A 20964-nucleotide genomic window follows, 5' to 3' on the forward strand; every position below is an offset into this window, starting at 1 on the left:
TAATCTGGTAGACCACCACAACTGCCCCCATCGGATGAATATTTTTTCAGTCATCTTTGAGAGAGAGAGGGGGAGAGAGAGGAGTAACTCATGCTCTACTCTCACTTCAGATCTGAAACATCCACAGGTGTTTGTGACCAGCCTTCCACAAATATTTGGCCATATGGTGTATTTCTAAGGTGACAATTCCAGCTGGATTAATTTCCCTACATTTAGATCAGTAGTTTCCAGGCCTGCTCCTGGAGGGGTACCTTCCCACAAACTTTGAATCCAACCCTAATCCATCCCATCTGATCCAACTAATTGCTGCCTTGAGAATTGGGGTGAATGGCTGAATGGGGTGTGTTTGGTGTGTGTTGGAGTTGAAACATGCAGAAATGTAGCTGTCTAAGACTAGACCAGGTTGGAGACCACTGGTCTAGATGTCTGTGTCCAGGTTAAACCACTGGACATGCTTAATAGCAATAGCCACACAATGCATGGCTTTGTCCGTTAACAGGTTTTGCTATTCCATTGGCGGCAGGCAGTTTGGAACAGGACTGCTATTACTGAGGACGCTCCAGGGTCAAACAATTACAGTAGGCCATTCACTCCACCATAGTTATTACTGTCAGACTATAAAAACTACACACGCTTCATACTGCGATTCATACTGCATTCAAATGAATCTTTAAAATCACTTACACTACAATAACTACCCTGAAACTATTCTAGATTGAAGAGAGCTTCAAGAAATAGAAAGTATTGCTCAACAGCCAACTGCCAACCACTGAATACAAGTTTTTAGATGATCAGGAGATGCGCTATATGGGCAAAAGTATTGGGACATGAAATCAAGGGTAATAAAATAGCTGATCCTGTGTAATCCTGAGTAATTGTAGCGCAGAGGTGGACCAATCGTGCTTTGGGTTTTTGTTTTAGTCAAGATCTGCAAGTAAACGTCTTGCCATATGTAAAAAAAGGCTAATAATGAAAAAAGCTTCTACAGCAGGATAATGATCCTAAACACACCTCCACAAAGTCCACAATGGTCAACCTCAAAGTGGAGCAAGCTAAAGGTTCTGCCATGGTCCTCACAGTCTCACGACCTAAACGTCAGTGAAAATCTGTGGATTAGGAGAAACCAAGACACCACATGCGACATTAGAACACAGGTTTGGCTGCTGTATGGATCACTGTATGGATTAGTTCAGTCACACCCGCAGCTCACCTCATTCACGTTAATGAAGGCCTGATTAGATGAACTAGGCGATAAACTGGGCTTCTCTGAGGACAGTTTTAGAAATGATTATGGGGAATTTCATCATTGTTGCCACTGTCGCTGTCTCCATCATTAATACAAGCTGTGAAGGTGTTGGCCATGGTCTGGTTCAGCTGTCCCCTTGCCATGTTTGTTGAGTTCAGGAGCAGTCAGGATTGGAACAGTACTCTGGAGAAGCTCCAGGTTGACTGATACACTGCCATTCACCCTCATTTCCTTCCCATCAAACACACACACACAAACGCATGCTCAGTCAGTCATTCAGACTGGCACAGACCGGAGAGCCAGAAACAGCTCCCTGATGAGCCACGCAACTGAAACCAAACAGAATGGATCTGAAAATAACTCGGGACAACTGGCATCCATGCAAGATTGCCTGAAGCTGTCCAAAAAAAAAGGCAAAGTGGAACCGAAGGGCCAGGACAGGTGTTTAGAGCCTAACATCTATTCTGAGACTGATTGTTAATGTCAGGCAGGTTGACGGCTGTCTCCGCAGTTTATTAACACAAACGCAGGTGGGTGTGTAAGTGTGTGTGCGTGTGTGCTGCAGGTGAGTGTGTGTGCAGTACTATGGGATGGTCAGAGTGGAATCTCATTATCTTTCAGCTATGGTGTTTCATTAACACCCATGATGCCCCATGAAGGGGTGTCTGACTATGGTGCAATGCATGTGTGTATATGAATGTATGTATGTGTGTGTGTGTGTGTGTGTGTGTATCGCATCGCTCGCTGTGAGTACTTCAGGAGATGTGCTTTTAAGTGCTTTGGAAAATGACAGTCTAAGTGCATTATCCCCTGCAATTACCCACAACTCTCAGTATCATCGTATTACCTTTATCGTGCTCACTGCCAGGCTAAGTGGCAACATTGCTGTGCTCATTAATATCTAGGCTATGAAAATTACATCAGCTGTGAGCTGTTTATACACTGCAGTTATGAATAATAAAGCTAAATACCAATTAAAACGGTATTCTTCTTCTACCTCAACTTGTCCTCCACAATTCATGTTAATTGGCTTTTCTTAATAAATAAATAAAAGAAATGGCCACCTGAAAACACTTCTTCTTATAGCCTTCTCCTTGTGGACATCTCCTAGCCTTGTGGACATCAAGTATTTTAATTTTCAGAGTATTAGACAGCTGCTTAGAGGAGCCTATGACTGATTGCTGGTACAAGGTTTGACAAGTCAGAGCATTTATATTATTATTATTATTATTATTATTTTATTTATTTATTTATTTTTTGGCAAATCTTTCCTATTTTCTTCCAATTTGGTACTGCCAATTAACCCAACCGTTCCTACACCCCCTGCCCCCCAACGCTAGCAATGCTCCCGACACTAGGAGATAAGAACCTAACACAGGGCTCTTCTGATGCATGCAAATCCAGCAACGGCATTGCCAAGCAGCTTAGAGGAAAGCACCGGGTCCTGTGCCGACCAATTGCTTTCAAGAGTGATGAGGGGAGAGAGCATCTACCCACATGGAGAGCACGGCCAAATGGGCTCTATCAGACTCTGGCCGCTGAGGGCAAAGCGACATGGCTCGGGATTCGAACTCACGACTCTCGGGTCATAGTGGTGTCACAAACGACCACAATAGAGTCGACCTGGCATTTTCTTAACAATGGTTATGAACAAGCCATAGCCTTTACAAGTTAATTAGGGTCTGAGACCTTGGTATAAGTTATCTGTAAGATTGAATACCGTGAAGTACATGGTGATACTTTATACAATAATACATTAATTATGCATAAAATGTAAAAATACTGTTTAATCTTTGACTTTGTGCCTTTTGCAGATCAGTTTTACTCGCAATTTTGGCTCAGGATGCCCAAACATGCATGCTACTGTGTCGGTCAGGCCCTAATTGGCCACCGTGAGAGTGGCATTTCAGACCCTATTTAGACAGCCATGCTGTTGGTCAGTGTGCAAGCGTGTGTGGTTTTCGGTGGTCCTCCCACAGTTACAGATGGCTTCGCTAGCCCTGGCGGGTGTGTAAGTGTGCGCATGTGTGTTCCTGCGCCCCTGCGTCAGCTGCTTAGAATAGGGCCCTGCATTTGATACGTGCTCCATGAGTAATTATGAGCCATGTGGGTTGACAAATATTTACCAGTGGCAAGGCTGCAACCTCTCAGCCCTCTTCTCACCCTCTGTACCCTTTCATCTTCACTGCGACTCTTCCCTGCTGTCTGGCCTGCTGTGCCGGGGCGGGTAGCCTCACGGGCCAATGACACTGAAGGATGATGAGCTCTAAAATCAGCCATATTTCCTGTTTCCTTTCTCCCCATATTTTTCCTGGTTTCCCCTTATCTCTCTCTCTCTCACTCTTTCTCTCTCTCCTCCTCCTCCATCGCTCCACTGCGATTTAGTCTGTATTTGTCGAACAGGGAGAAACTAAGGATGAAATCATGTCCCTTCACTCGCAGGCTTCGTCATTCACCCAAAACCTTCTCCATTGCTCAGAGAGACTGAGCCTTCGCCTGTGTGTTCAGACCATCAGTCCTACCTGAGCCAGAGGCTGGAGAAGGCGGTGAAGTGTAACGCATGAGGGGATTCTGGGTGGAGGAGGAAAAAAAACAATCTTTTGTTCCTGAGGTAGCGCTGCGAGCTGAAGTAGGTGTGCTTGCATGAAATGGAGGCTCTAACAGGGTGTGCACCAGGATATCTGACACTGCCAACCAGAAGGAAGAAGGACCCCTTAGTAACCATTTGTGGTTTTAACCCACCAATGTAGTAAACACACACACATGCCCAGAGTAGTAAGCAGCACTAGCTGTGGTGCCCAGGGGAGCACTTAGGGGTTATGTTGTTTAATGCTGCTTCTCCAACCCTTACACCACAACTGCTCCAGAAGAAAATCCTCTGATTTTTACTTCCAACATTGTTACATTCCAACGCTCCGCTTTGTGTTTACTGGCATGTCCTTCTTGATCTAAACCCCCACATAAAAAACAGTCATCGCAACGTGCCATCTCAGTCTGAACAAGCATGTCTCTCTACCCAGGTTTCACAGTCAGGTTTTGCCCCCAGACAGATCAGATCTATTTTCATGACAACAAAAACAGTGCACTCGAGGTTGGTGGGTCGGGATACCCAAGCTTTTGACCGCTAGGATCTGGGTAGTTATGGTGGTGTCGGGGTGTATATGCCATATGTGATCAATGGAGAACATCCCTGTAAACTCTGTAATACTGCTCTCATCTACTGGTAAATAAGTGCAAGCAAAGCCCAGGTCCACATTAATGTTGTTTTCTTTTCGGCAGACATATTTCCGTATTTGCCTGATGGAATCCAATCACAGACAACACTTTCTGTTTACACTTATAGTTGAGATAAGTTAAATGTGGACGAGATTTAAGTACCCTAAGATAAGACCACCTAAGATAATGCAATGTGTCTTGGGGTGTTTACATCTGGCTTTTCATGCGGACACGTGAAATCCGAATGTGACCCGATCACCAAAGCGCAGATCACCCTTCGCTTGCAGGCTTTCTCCATTCCTCTGAGAGACTGATCCCTCATCTGTGTGTGCTGACCATCAGTCAGTACACCCAACATTCCCCATAGATGTCTCTAAACTTTTGATGGGCAGTGTTGATGTCCAGATTGTGAATCTAAGATTCTTCTCCTTATTTTTAAAGTGTGAGCGCACACTGGCGGAATTAAGCTGTTTTTCAGTACTCTGGCCAAAACACCCCAGTGTCGGCATCTGTTTGCTCGCATGGTTGTTAGTCCTGTGTGTGGGAAGTGGGAAGTTGCGCTGGACTTGAGTGTTTCCACTGTGTATTTAATTGGAGAGCTACTCACTTCTGTCTGTCCAATTTCTGTGTTTCTGTCAATGAAACTGGCTTCTCAAAGAGACATACACGTACATACACACACATATACCGCACTGTGCAACCGTCTTGCAAACATGGACGGCTGTTTACCTGGGCATAAGTTTTTATTACTGTCAAAGGCCAGCAAACGATTGAAATAATGAGGATAATCAGGATTAATCATCTCATATTTATGCAGATATCCATAGTTTCTAAATATATATATATATATTCTACAATCCTACATATACCAAAAACATACATATACCCCCCGTAACATTGGGTAAAACAAGTGATTTGTCCAACAAAGGCTGTTTGTGCTGACAAATGACTCTTTAGCGGTTGGAAACCTGTCTAGTGCGCCCCCTCGGGTGTAAATTGAATACTGCTGTGACTCTGCCTTCATTGATAATTGATTAGAAGGTATTTCCCCTCTATTACATAACGTTCTGAATGAGAATGTGCCGACTGCTGATACTAAAAAGCCTCTAATTGTTTTATTGTTTGCTTTCTAAGCTGCCCAGAACCGGTTTATTAGGAGCTTGGCCACTCCCTGTTTCCCCCATTTTATAAAAAGAAGTCATAGATCAACCTCCCAACCATGCCTCCAAACCTCTTCGTCCATCGCTTGGGTTTCCAATGAGATTTGGGCTGTATTTGTCTCACGGGGGCCCGTTTACACCTGGCACTAACCTGCGTTTTGTATCTGGATAGCATCTGGATCTACTTTGACCGAATTCTGTTTACACTTCAGACATTTACACATTAAAAATGCGTCTCCAGTGTGATCAGAAAAGATTAGAGTTTACTTTCTCAAGTAAACCCTAAACTAACCCTAACCAAATATATCCGAACATGGCTTGAGTTCGATTTTATTCCGATGGCAGTGTGTATTGGGGGTGTTTACGCCTGGCTTTTCATGTGGACAAGTAAAAATTTGAAAGCGATCCGATCACCAAAAGCATTGTTAATGCCAGGGGTAAACCAAAAGAATCTGAAGATGAAATCGGCGGCTCAGAGATGATTAGTTAAGAGCCTGGCCACACACAAAATGAGTCCTCAATGAATAGCGGTAGAATGGAGCTAAACGGCTCAAAACTGAAAGCTAAAATAGTGTCTAACCAACCTGTCCAGGATCGTCTTTACATTTTAGAAAGTAGAAAGATGCATTCCTGTATATTTCCATCTTTCTACAGCAAATTCTGGTTCTGGAAGTAGAGACGCTAGCATTACTGCTACTGAGTGCTGGCTGCTTGGCGAGCTGCCGCTAGAATTAGGGCCAGTTACCACACAACTGCTTAGTTTGGTGACAACAATGACTGGAAGTTAATGTCCTAGCCAGCTAACTGTACGTTAATGTTTAATGTTGCCACCTTTTCAATGTTAAACATGTATATTGTATATATGTACAATTTATTAAATCAGTGTTTTCCAGAAAACCTGTAGAGAGATCCCATAGACCGGCTTATCTACAGATAACAACCTAACAAACCTGAGTGTGACAGACGTGTAATTTATAGTTTTAGAGTTTAGAGTGAACAACAAGTTCCACTTTTCATCACCGATCTCCGATATCATAAACATCATACTGTAAGTAGTTCCAGCTCAAACCAGGACTCAAACAGCTCGCAGTATTATACCCAAGGCATGTACGAGTTCTCGCACTACTCATTGACTTTATTGGTACTGCTGGCAGAGGCAGTGTGTTCTGCTTGTAAAGGACACTTCAGACTCGCTGTACTTTGGCAATGAACAGTTTCACACCCTGGCAGAAGCTGAAAATAGGTCAATTAAAGACCCATCAGTGGTCACATACTGAATGCCAGGTAGCTCCTTAGTCCCAATATAGTGCACTAACATGGCAAAAACGTAAAGGTTGTTGTTTCTACACAGAAAACATATAACACTCAACCGATAAAGCTTTACAGATGTAAACATTTTAAAGACTATACATTTAAAGTGTTTAGCTGACCCTGCTCTCCACAGTGATTTGCAAAAGTGCTTGGTCATCCACTTAGCAAATGTATCCATTGCTGGAGCAAATGGCCTTAAAATACCTTATTACTAATATGCTACCAGGAACAGGAGTCAGTGCTGATACCTAGATACAAAGATGCACAACACAGAGATAAGACACCGTACCACCAGTTACTCCAACTACCAGACAGAGGGCTTTCGATATTACATAAAAATCTGGTTGTATCAGAGCAACAAACACTATGTGAGAAGCTGCCACAGCGCAGCCTGGAACTGCAGATGGTTCAAAGAGTTCAACAGCACTAAAATGAAATGCAGAGAACACTACATTTATTGTGAGTGTGTTGCCTTAACTCCTTCCAAAGCTCTCCTCAATGAGGCCGACTGTTTACAGGTCCCATCCAACAACTCGTTCATCTAATCAGTCCTTCACTGAAGTAAATCAGATGAGCTGCTGGTGGAACTGAACTAGTCCATACCGTGGCATGAGATCACACTCACTGCTTTTATTTATTAAAGAGTTTGCACATGCATTCATTTTTTAAGCTTACTTTACTTCCATTGCTACAGACCAGCTGTAAGCTGTAAGAGTTTTATGTAATATCAAAAGCCCTCTGTCTGGTAGTTGGAGTAACTGGTGGTACGGTGTCTTATCTCTGTGTTGTGCATCTTTGTATCTAGGTATCAGCACTGACTCCTGTTCCTGGTAGCATATTAGTAATAAGGTATCTTAAGGCCATTTGCTCCAGCAATGGATACATTTGCTAAGTGGACGACCAAGCACTTTTACAAATCACTCTGGAGAGGAGGCTCTGCTAAACACTTTAAATGTATAGTCTTTAAAATGTTCACATCTGTAAAGCTTTATCGATTGAATGTTATATGTTTTCTGTGTAGAAACTTCTGTAAACCAATGACCAGTACTTGACTAGGTGTCATTGAAACCAGAAAATCAATCGGTGCTATTCACTTTACCTGGTTGTAATGTTATGGCTGATCGGTGTAGAGAAGGTATTGTATCCATTAAGTGATTATCCTAGGTCATCATGAGTGTGACCTGTGGTGGTGGCTTACTTCATTTGCTCCTCTCTCAGTTCTGACAGTTTACTGCTTACCTCTGTACCATTTCATATTCACTGGACTAACCCTAACCCTAACCCTAACTGCTTAAATGTCAATAAAAGAAAGGACTGACCAGCTGATGCTATGTTAATGTTTAATGCAGCTATGTATGTGTATTGTTACAATAAAGATTTATTAAATCAGGGTAAACCAGAGAACCTGTAGAGAGATCCCATACACAGGCTCTGGTGTATACTCCCCTGTCTGCTCATGGCGGCTGCTGTAAAGCGTTTCGCACTACAGACCAGCTGGCCGTTGTAACCAATGACCTGTTCCCTAAAAAGGCCCCTTAATTTTAATTTCTTTTTTTTTTACATTATTTTTCAATAAATAATAAAAATAAAATCATAATCTCTGACATTTTACTGCTAACCTCTGTACCATTTGAGCTCACTGGACTCGTGTACCATTTCAGGTTATTCACTGGACCTGAACTGCTTAAATGCCAATGAAAACTGAAAATATTTGCTACCAGTCAAAAGTTTTAGAACGTCCCAATTACATTACAAAAGTTCCGCTGAAAAAAGCCTGGTATTTGATAAGGTAAGCTGTCCCAATATCACTCTTACCAGGGTTTTCTTTGTTTCTCTCTCTGACACATACAGGTCCATGTGTTTGACCTCAGTGTTAACAAATACGAAGCTATCTGCCAGCAAGCAGTGGTGGCTAAGAAGACCAAGCTTACTCACATAGAGTTCAACCCTGTATACCCCATCGTCATTGTGGGCGACGACCGGGGCTACGTCACCATCCTCAAGCTTTCTCCCAACCTCCGCAAGAAGCCCAAGGTAAGCCAGCCCTGCCTGTGCTGGCCTCAACTGCTGTGCTCAGACAGACTCCTGTGTTCTGGCCTTAAGCAGTAACTTGTGCAGTTTTCATCCTAATCTATGAGTCATTTTCTGCCTCGTTGCCTTTTTTTCCTTTCTTTGCTTTTTTTGCATTGTATTTTAATTAGCTTTAGTTTGTGTCATGAAGCTTAGTTGGGTTCTTTCAGAATGTTGCATCTAATACAGTCCATAATATAAAGCTGAGCAGATTATTGTTATCAGCAGGTTGTGTGGAATCTATAATGAGGATGTAAGCTGATTATTCAGCGTTTAAGCGAGCCACTGCTGGTGGCTTAGGTTTTTTTAATTAACGTTTGCTTTCCTGCCAAGGAAGCAAGCCAGGTCATTCGAGTCATCAAATCAATTTGTTATTATTGATTGGGTTTGAGCAGGTTCCTCTAAAAACTTGGAGCAAATAAATAAAAGTGAACTTCATTTTCCACACTCTGAAAGAGCAAGCGGTAAAAGGAAAGAGACGGCCAGCGTTAAAACTCTCATCATCAATCAGACATTGCAGCACAGAGTCTGACTGTACGGAGATGCTGCTTATCCGGCTCTCGATTAGTAAACCCAGAGCTACCCCTAAGACAGCCTATTGTCCTGTTTCACAGCCAGTGCGAAAGAAGCCTCTGAAGATTTCTCGGAAGGTTTTCTTGTAAGTCTGTGAATTGTCTAAGGCTGTGTTCAGACTGTAGGCACATCGGTGAGATCACTGTCCGCACTGTTATTCGCAAGTGACCAGATCTGATTTGAGTGTCCGGACATTACGAACTTATCTGGATCGGTTGCTTTGGTAATGATGTAGGCATTCTCTGCGAGTGATACAAAATAAATTTGAAGCACCCAGAGCGTCCAAACTCAGACGCATCTGTACAAATCTGATTGCAATCGCATTCCAAAGCACCATCCAGTTTGCACAAATCTGATTTCATGTGGTTTGTGGTTGTCCAGACTATCACAAATCAATGAATACAGTCTAGATATTCTGAAAATCAGATTTGGGCTGGCAGTCTGAGCATAGCCTTGTGTAGTAGTGTAGTAGTAATAAAGAGGACTGGAATATTCAGCTACAATATCTGAAGTGGGAAAAAAGTGTTGACCCCCCCCCCCTAATTGGTTCTGCCTCTAAGTTTGACGTTCAGTTGTCCCACCCACAGCTACAATAGGTATTCTGATTGGTTCTGCCTCTAAGTTTGACACCCCCCCCCCACACACACACACACTCACACACTCACAGCTACAAAAGAGATTCTGATTGGTTCTGCCTCTGAGTTTGACTTTGTTGTCCTGCTACCAGCTAACATAGAGATTCTGGTTGGTACTGCCTGTAATTTTGACCTTCTGCTGCCCCATCCCTGCTATAATAGAGATTCTAATTGGTTCTGCCTCTGAGTTTGAATTTGAGTGGCACTTTCTGCTGCCCCACCCCCAGCTAAAATACAGATTCTGATTTGTGTCAGAGTTTGAACACACTGAGTTATGGGGTGGAGAAAGGGCCATCTATGTGTAATCTAGTTTAGGCTTGTGTTCTGAATCTACTGCTTCGAGGCTGAACTCTGAGGAGAAGCATTTGTTTTAATGTCAAGGAATCAACAAACAAAGTGTTTCTTTCCACATAAAGGATTACGTTACACTGGAGAAGCCGTTCAGATGAGCAGTGGACCGTTTTCAAGCCTACACATTTACAGCATTTAGGAGACACTCCTCAGAGCAATTTACAAAAGTGCTTTGTCGTCCACTTAGCAAATGTCTCCAGCAAATAGCCTTAAGATACCCTTTAGCCAAGATATTGCCAGAAACAAGAGTCAGTGCTGATGTCTAGATACAAAGATGCCCAATACAGAGTCAAAGCACTGTAGCACCAGTCAGTCTAACTGCCAACAGAGGGTCAATGATATTACATAAAAATCAGTGATTTTATTTTTGGATTTCTGACAATTGATTTTTTATTATAGCGTACATTTTCCTTTTTTTAAGTAACAGAAAATAAAATCCTATCCAGCAATCAACCCTTACAATACTAAACCAAAGGTATATATTAAAAAACCATATATATATAAAAAAATACACAGATATATATGTAGATATAATAAATACATATCATAAATAATATTGTAACTTGGTATAAACAAGCATTTGAAATAGAATAAATAATAATAATAATAATAATAATAATAATAATAATTGCTGGTGGAGTAATTTCACATATTTTCTATCTACACTATATGAAGAAAAGTATTGGGACACCTGATTGTCCATTGTTTTTGCCAAAATCTAGGGCACTACAAAAAGTGTATCCTGCTTTTGTTGGAGTATCTGTCTCTACTGTCCAGGGAAGAAGGCTTTCTACTAGATTTTGGAGGAGGCGTCAGTGAGGTCAGGATGTTGGATGATCACCACCCCACCTTATACCCAACCAACTCCCCAGCTTATCCCTGGAGTATTGGATGCAGCACCATTCATCATTTTAGAGAACACAGTTCTTCCACTGCTCCACAGCTCAATGCACATCTGTCTCAGCAATGGGTACAGCTTAAAACAGCCGAGTGCATTCATTAGAAGGGGTGTCCACAAATATTGGGACGTATAGTGTATTTTGCTAAGTGTATACATTTATAATATAATATAATAATATTATAATATTTGAAGGTAGGAAGGTATTTACCCTGCCTTTTAAATCATATAAGGAGTTGTGTTGCCGAATGAGTGGCAAGAGTGGAGCTATGAGTGGAGATATGAGTGGAGATATGAGCTGTTTAAAGACCCCTAAAATAATAAGGAACGCTGATTGCCGAAATACTGTTCGTTTCTAACAAAACCCGAACACATGAGTAGTGGCTTTTCTGAGTAAGCCTCTTAAGGTCAGCTCTTATCTCAGCTTTGGTCTCTCTCCGTACTGGCTATCTATTCACATGTTCCTCTGTCTTCCCATTCAATGCCATAATCGAGATGGCTCCCTTTACTTTAAACCTCATTAACGGGCCTCCTCTGCTCTACCTGGAGCTACTCAGCATTCGCACATTTCTTTGCATTATTCATTGCACTGATTTTGTTTTTCTTTGTGTGGGCAAATGAATGCAGTGACTGATCATGTGCAATGGCCTTAGCCTGCGCCGAGCAGAATAAATAACAGTGCCACATAGACCGAGCGGCTTTCTGCAGATAATGATCATCTCTGAGCTTCCTCTCTCCCTCTATCTCATTCCCCAGACTCACTTTCTTCACTGCCTTAGAGACAAGCTGCCATCTGGGTGTCTGCCAAACCGAAAAAGATGCTAAATGTTGCTCTTTGTTGCTGCGTAAAGAAAGTCTCTGTGGACAGCACTGCTCTGCCACTGTTGAGATGTTTGCACATTTCTTCTGCACTGTGGGCGAGGATGGATGACAGGTTTATCTGCTTTACTGCAGCAGCAGCAGCATCAGCAGCAGCGGTGCTAAATGTCACAGACCAAGGTCGTGCCATGTCTACTTATGCCGGTGATTAGTGAGGGGATGCAGTTATAGACTGCCCACAGTGTCAGCAGTTACCGGGATGAGAGTAATGTGTTTTCATTACAGATGATGGGTCAGAAGCTCTCTCATTCGCTTACTCTCTCTCTCTCTCTCTCTCTATATATATATATATATATATATATATATATAGTGTTCTGTTGTTTTACACTGTAAAAACAGAACCCCAGACAGAACCCCAAAAGGATCTTAGAGAAACCTTTCTGAAAAGGGTGGTTTTACAAGGTTCCTTAAGGATCATCGTCATTTAGCATGATCTGAATCCTTTTTAGATGCTTCAGAGAACCATTTTAAACTGTTAAGTTCTTCAATGAACTTTAGCTTATTCTGGGGTTCAAGGCTGTTGCTACTACACAGCAAGTTTGTCAGTGTTGAATTAATGCAGTGAGGGTTTATTTTACACCATTTTTTAAGCATTCTTTGAGTGAGGCCATAGAAAAAAACAGGTTTCACAAGTTGCATAAAGAACCATTTTTGTGTGAAGAACCTTTAGAGTTTTAAAGAAGTGGATGTAAACATGTAAAATAATCAAATAGTGTTGGTATAATGTTTTTTGAGGTTGTGCGTAAAATCCACATTGAACTAATGGTACTGAGCATGCATTTACATTTATGGCATTTAGCTGATGCTCTTATTCAGAGCAACTTACAAGGTTGCTCCTGTTACAGAGGTGAGCCAATGTAGTGTTAGGAGTCTGGCCAAAGGACTCTTATTGGTGTAGCACAGCACAGCCACCCAGACCAGAAATCGAACCCCAGTCACCCACGTGGTATGGTAGCTCACAGGCAAGTAGTGGTGTTATCTGTTACGCCACACCAACCTGCATGCTTTAATGGTTCCAGCAGGTCTAAGTACATCCTTAGTCACCAGGGAGGCCAGTTCTTCATTTCTGAAGTTAGTTGGAAGTGATCGTTCTGTGATGTTATCATGAAGAGGAGTGGGTCTGGGATGCCAGACCTCACTGTTGAGCCTTCCGGAGGTGTAATTAAGTGAAACACTGATGAAGGAAGGTTGTGGGTGTGGGTGATTAGAGTATGGATTAAGGGTATGGGCTGGGTCCTATGTATAACCTAAAGAAAGCTCCCTGGAAAAAGAAATATAGTCACCTTGCATATTTAAGGTGGTCGTAATTTCAGCCTTCTGCAGACAGTGTTGCACAAGGATGATCAGGCTATGAATAGCTGCGGGGTGTGTGACAGGATTGATGGATTGAGAAGAGGTGGTACAGTGCAGGGAGTGTCTCAGTGGATGTGTGGAAAATGGGACGCAAAGAAGATGGTAACGATTGGCTAAAGGGAGTGATTGCATTTGGGTGTGGCCGAAGACCATACTGTGAAGGAAGTAGCTGAATCTGCAGGTGTACAGAAGCAGACGGTCATACAGGTCTACCAGCAGTGGCAGAAATCCCTGTCTACAGGACATTCTCCTCAGAATTGTGTCTGAAAGACGAAACTGACGGACAGGGACTGTCGGTGTGTTTCACAGCTTGTGAATGAACATCGCTTCACCTCCAGGCAAGAATTGCTTCTAGAAATCAACGCAGGTGCTTCAACACCAGTTTTCTAAAAGAACTTACTGTAGACTGCGATTTCTGCCACTGCTGGTAGAGCGGCATGATCGTACTCTTCCATACACCTGCAGATTCAGCTATCTGCTTTCCGCTATGGTCTTTGCCACGCCCACATACAGTTAATTACATAATTTAGTGTCTGGGGAGCTTATTAGGTGCTATTATTCTTTAAAAGGTTCTTACCTCTTACATTTTTTACAAAAACAGTTCTTCATGAAAGCAAAAACCTTGTTTCGCTCAGACACATTGCTTAATGAACCCTTTGTAGCATCTTTATTTTAAATAATTAATTAATAAATAGTTTACATGTAAAAATTAGTGACAGACACTGGTTCATTTATTGTTGTTTTTAACCCTTAACCACTAGATAGCAGTGTTGTACTCTGTTTTTTTTTTTTAAGTTCACGCTGTTGACAGTTGTCCTAAAATATGTTTACCTAAAAATATATTGACTTGCATACAGAATTGCGATATATCCTATCCTAAATAAGAGCTAGGGTTAGAGTTAGTCTACTGAAAGCCTTTTATTTCATCATCCCGATACTCTACTCAGCCAGCAGCCAAGAAGGCATAAAATAAAAATCTGGATCTTAAGGAGGTCTTCAACAAATTCCACCAAGCTTGACTTTTACGTTTTCTAGTCGTTGGAAGGTATATCACTCAGCATCACCCACATCTGGCTGTGTATGTGTGTGATTTAGTGCATTGTTGTGAAAAGCAGTCTGTGTGTAGCCCACAAGGCAAAAGGAGAGGTAGTGACAGTGAAAAAAGACTGCAGGCTCTATAGGTCTACGCGAAACGGGGGCCAGTGTGAGGAGGTGGGCTATGTGGCTCAGGTTCAGTCAGCTGCGAACGCTGCACCACTGCAGCAACACGGATCTGCTTCTTCCCCAGCACAGAAGTATCTTCCCTCTGCTCCCTGCACAGTTCTGTGATCCACCCCTCCACCCTTCAGCCTAAAGCAAGCCTGTATTAATCCTGTTATTCCTCTTCACCGTTTGGAGGCACCAACTTCACATCAAGACGAGCAGACGAGGGCAACCTGCTCCAAATTCCGTTTCCTTTTCTCTGTGATGTTCCCTCCACCCTCCAGAACTTTGTATCTGTGCTGCACTTATGTAAGGCATAAGTTCTCACTTGCTGAAGGAGGAGAAGGATACAGTAAGCCCAAAAATAGAACAAACTAATCCCCTCAAACACAGAAAAATAGAGATACACTAAAATAAATAAAATAAAGGTTCTAAAAAAATAAAGGTTCTTTGAGCGATGCCATAGAAGAACCACTTTTGGTTCCATAACAAATCTTTTTTGCAATCCTTTGAACCTTTGAATTGATAAAGAGCAGTTTCTTGGGTCTTTTAAAGGTTCTTCACACTCACATATGACAAACATGTGGTTCTTCAATGGCATCACTCAAAGAAACATTTGTAGCACCTTTATTTTGAAGAGTGTTGGTGAAATTGCATGCTATGTAGCTTTCTGACAGCAGCCAGGTTACACTTAAAATAATATTAAATGTGCACCCTCAAAAGTGCTCATCACTGCCACTCCAGACTCGTGTCTACTCACTGTAACTCTGTAACTCTGGTGGCGCTGCAGGAGACCTCTCACCAGAACTGCGTAACGCTGCTTAATCCGTCATATTTGTGTGAAATCCTGTAATATTACTCTACCGCCTCTACCGTCTCCTTACTTCTTTCACTTCAGATGCCAGTTCTGTATCTCCCAGCTTGTAAAATGTGCATACCCCACGAGGAGAAGAGGGTTTATGCGTGGGGCTCAGAGTGCTATTTGTTTTTAGAATCGTAAATTACACTCCCCACCTGTAGGGGGAGCCCAGGAGCAAAAAATGCCAAGACCAACTAATGCTACATTTGGAAGGTGTTGAAAACTGGAAATACTATTTGTACCACTTATAAATTGCACTCGAATAGCCAAACAGTAGGGAAACTCTGAATTCTAGATGACGCAGATCACGAGATGTAACAGATACTAAAGCTTTTACTGTTTCTGCGGGTTTTTACATTCTGTTTTTAATAATATCTAATATTAATTCCTTTCGTTCGTACATTGGCCAGGTTGTAATATCCACAGCGTACAAGGCTGGGTTACATTGGCTAATCAACAGTTTAAACAACAGTTCTATCATAAACAAATCGAAACGTGATGGAATTATTGAGGTTATATGATCTGAGGATCAAGGGCTTCGAGACCTGGGTCACACTGCTTGCCATCAGCAGCCGGAGTCCGAATGTGAGCACAAGTGGCCTTGCTCTCTCAGGGGTAGGTTGATGGCACTTCTTCCCTACATAACAAAACAAGACAACCATATTCACAGTTTGCGATGGACATAGATGGACCTTGGCCTCCGCCTTCAACCCGTTCATGCAGTGAACACACACTACATACACACTAGTGATCAAACACACATGGTGCCCGGGGAGCAGAGAAGGTGAAGGACCTTGCTCAAGGACCCAACAGTGGCAGCTTGCCGAGGCTGGGTATCAAACTTACAATCCTGTCATCAATAGTGTGACGTTGGGCAGCACAGGCGTCTGCTAGCTGTTGTATCGGAGCTGGAAATCCAATGCTTTCCCTCCTAGTGTAGGGAGCATCGGTAGCTATAGGAGAAGTTCATATGAACAGGGATTGGATAATTGGCCTTCCAAATTGGGTAGAAAATATGTTTAATTTGAAATAGTTATAAAAATAGTTATAATTCTTGTTGTTAATTGGCCGATAAGTCCAAAGTGTGCTCAGACCATCTGTGCTGGGGTTGGGCGTAGGAAGGTAGTTCTCCAGACAAGCAAGCACATCATGCTATAGCCACAGGTGTCCTTTGGCAGACTCCTAACTCTACATTCTCCTGCCTTTATCACATGATTCACATGTAAGTGGCTCTGGATAAGAGCATCCGACCAATACCATACATGTAAATGTACTGTTCTGGCTGTCCATATTGACTGGCAAATTCCACCACAGTCCTGTGCAGGCTTCTCATCTTTCTTCTGCATTAAAATATCAAAGTCATCCACTCCATTTTAATTGCAGGCTGAACACGACAGCAATTAAGAACATTTTGAAACATCCAGGGCCTCCTTGACAAGGAATGCTCTGAACAGCACTTGAAGCCAGCCAGCTAAATAGACGTTATGTAAGAAATCCCACTGATCTTAGATCACTGTTTTTTGCTGCAGACGTTACGGCCTGATTCTGAATGGCTTCTGAAGAACTGCATGACACTCCCCTCCCATCCTCAGAGCCACTGTTCTATATGAGATTGTGTTTTAGCAACAGGAAAGAAAGAGTACAGTCTCAGGGTCCTGAATCTTAGGCTTCTGCTTCACAGGCTATGATTTCAGCACATATTGAATTCTCTATGAAGCTACTTTGCCCGGATAGAACTGCATGTCTTGTCAAATATGCATAAAAATGATAATCCAAATAAATCAGTATTTAGTGTGTTCAGCTCTGACATTTTGGCAGCTCTGCTGTAGACATCTTTTAAACCAATTGGTCCCTTTAGTTGTTATCTGGTCACTAAAAAAGAAAGTGTAGAATGCAGCTGAAGTGGTTCCCACTACCAGGCAGTTGCTATGTGGTTGCTATGGTATTCCAGGTGGGTTACTCCATGGTATTACTCTGTGGCAGATAGGTGTTTTCTATGGTGTTGGTAGGTGGGTGCTGTGGTGTTGCTTAGTGGTTACTGTGGTGTTGCACCTACCTCCACCCTGTGTCCTCATCTTCTTCTCCAAGCTTACCTCAACCCAGGGGGTGGAGGAGGATGGGAGAGGCCCCGAACTCCAGCCCAATAGTCTTCTGAGTTTGTCTCCCTTTTAACAAAATCTGGTTATGTTACAATTCCACTTAGTACCACTATAGCACTACATCACAGCAACCACCTGGGATGCCATAGAAACCAGCTAGCAACCACTTAGCAACACCACAGCAACCCACACCTTCAAACTCACCTCAAGGATTGGCTTCCCAAGTTCCTACCTCAAAGCCGCCCCCCAAATTCCAGCCCAATAGTCTTCTGAGTGGTCCGTACTAGCAAAGTGGTCGCTATGGTATCCCGGGTTGTTACTAGCTATCAGAGTATCATTGAATTAAAAGCAAAGAGAAGCTGCAGAGACTTCAGTGAAAGGTGCAGACTCATTAAAAAGGAACAACACGTGAACAGATCTTCCACGGCACACTAAGGGTAGGTATTGTTGTAGAGGTAGGTTGATTCTCTGGAGCGAGTAACAGCAAGGACACACAACCCTTGTATTGTCTTAAGGGTCAAAAATTACCACTAGAGCTGGGCAATATGACGATATTTGATCATATTGTGATAAATATTGTTATCGTGATCACAATAAGCTTTTTTAAGCATATGGAGGAGACTGTTAGTGCTTAATAAACGCTGATCAGCTGCAGGTTTCATTACTAACAGTGTAATTAGACTGGGTTAATTAGATGAAGAGCAGCAGATCAGAAAATCACTCAGTACAGGAGAGGATCTGAACAGTAGTTTATAAGAATCTGTTGCTACTGATGTTTAAGTCTGTGATTAGTATTAGTATGTTTACCACATCGCCCAGCCCTACCCACCACCATGTTTATAGAACATAGCATAGAACCCCCCCCCCCCCCCAAATGAAGTCCAAATGTTTGTGGACACCCTTCTACTTATTAATTCAGCTATTTTAAGCTAGAAAATCTAGTAAAAAGCGAGGCAGTTTTTGCTCCAGCAAAAGCAGAATATGCTTTTTTTTATATCCTTGATTTCAGAGCAAACAGAATGAGCATGTGTCCCAATACTTTTGTCCATGTAATGTAGATTGTGGGTCTTGTTGGCTCACAAGGGTATACAGAGTATACAGAATCAGAATCAGATTTATTGGCCAAGTTTGTTCTCACACACACGGCTGTTAGTGTCTCTCTAGTATTAATAATGTACAGCTACTTTACATATAATTTACAGACAAATACAGGAGGGAAAAAAGTGAAATTTGCCTGCGTATAACAGTGACGCTGTCCTGTCAGATAAGCTCGGTTTCAAGCATTGAACAGGCAGCGTGAAGATTTTTCGATATTCTGGACTTTTCAGATGATGCAAGACCCTGTATGTGTGTTTTTCCTTTATTGTTTCTGCAGCTTTCATGAGAGAGAGCTTTTTTGAGAGCAATGCCGAACATCTGTTGCCCCTGTTGAAAGACCTTTTATTTTTTTATTTTCTTAAATATGTTGAAGCACATAGGGGACCAAGTCTGAAAGAACGTTGTGCACGAGAAATAATTTGCTTGCATTTTTCAGTTTGTTATATAAAATATAAAAAGTATAAGAATAAATCTAGAATGTTAAATAGTGAGGAAGTTCTCACAGCATTGGTCTACACGTTGCACCAGTAGAGGAAATACTTCTGTACCTCCTTTACCTGCGCTATTAAACCTGAACACTGATCAAATATAAAGTTCAGTTTGCTCACAGGGTGAAAAACAAAGTAGACAAGCCCAATTTTATATTTATACTTACAAACGCTTAGACGACTTAGAACGACTCGGGTCAAGCGACTGCTGTTAAGAGGTGTTCGGGTCTGTAGCTCATAGCCTTTGCTGAGCTAGCTCAGCTAGATAGCTACAGCTCCACTGAGTATCAGACAGCTGTTGATTAGCTAGCTAACTGCTGAGCACCGACACAACAAGTGCTGAGAATGAAAACTTGTGGTAAGTCGAGAAGGCAAATCGAGACTGAGGTTCTGCCGTGTTTGGACTTGGGCTTTGGTAGTCAAATCCAGTCAAATCCAATCAAATGTATTTGTATAGCTTTTTACAACTGTTGTTGTTACAAAGCAGCTTTACACAGTCAGTAATTAGTAAAAGACACAAAAAATCAACAACATAAAAAGACTAATCTAAGACCCCCGGTGAGCAGAGCTGTAAAGAAGAACCAAGACTCACAAGGGGGACCCGACCCATCCTCCTCTGGTCAGAACTATTTACCTTAATAAAGTCATGGCAGTGATGGTCAGAGTAATGAGAGTAATGATGGGTAATAGTGGTCCATTTAGGCTTTAACATGGTCATTAGGCAGGTAGCAGTGGTAGTCAGTTAGCACTACCTTGCTATATTTAGATAAGCACAGGCTGTGTTCCACCTAGAGCATAGAGGATAAATATCTGAGAGCACGAGTCGAGGGAATGGTCTTAGGAGTGTTTTCCACTGATGGTATCCAGGTTTGCTTGATTCTCCCTTTCAAACAAACCCGGCACGATAACTCACAACTACGGCGAGCTCCCAGAGGAATAAGCTTCTTTGGCCGTGAACTAGATATACACAGAACAGAAGGCCGACACCTCAGACATGTCGATGTGTCAATGCCGCCAACATTTTGAAATACTGCAGTATATGCTGGAAATGCTTTATTACCAATGAACACATTCTCTAATAACGTTCAGGTCATTCAGTCCTAAATGAAATCTGTTTGTGTGGAGTGTGCAATAATGAACTTAAAATATGAGCTAAATAAACTCATAAACTTAAAATATGAGCTAAATAAAAATATGAGCTAAATAAACTGAGAACGTGATGTAACCTAAAAGTGCATAACTATAGGGACTCTCTGAACGCTGGGGACTGTGTTTTACTTAACGAAAAAACAGAACAAAAAAATTAGCAAGATTTTGACACAAAATATACAAAGATCTACAATCATTTTAATCATATATATATATATATATAAGAATAAACATTTTCTCCTAACAAATGTAATCATTATTAGTTAGATTTAGTGTGAGACAGACGTGTATTGGGCATTCATGGAAATACGGGACAAATCGCGTCCCATATTGGTTCAATACGGGACGCAATATTTGGCTTTGGCAAATAAAGGAT

The 20964-nt window shown here is 42.1% G+C and overlaps 1 protein-coding gene across 2 annotated transcripts in view; it reads left to right on the forward strand.

Moving 5' to 3' along the window:
* The window catches only part of dnai1.2 (dynein, axonemal, intermediate chain 1, paralog 2), a 47779-nt gene that overhangs the window by 23515 nt on the left and 3300 nt on the right, over window positions 1-20964 (forward strand). The window contains exon 19 of one of the 2 annotated variants that reach the window (XM_072661811.1): window positions 8785-8967. The exons of the other annotated variant lie outside the window; for it this stretch is intronic. Within the exon in view, the coding sequence (XP_072517912.1) occupies window positions 8785-8967 (183 nt within the window). The remainder of the gene's footprint in view (window positions 1-8784; window positions 8968-20964) is intronic. 2 annotated transcript variants of the gene reach the window in all.

Source organism: Salminus brasiliensis, chromosome 18 (genome assembly GCF_030463535.1).
Source record: "Salminus brasiliensis chromosome 18, fSalBra1.hap2, whole genome shotgun sequence".
Taxonomy (NCBI): Eukaryota; Metazoa; Chordata; class Actinopteri; order Characiformes; family Bryconidae; genus Salminus; species Salminus brasiliensis.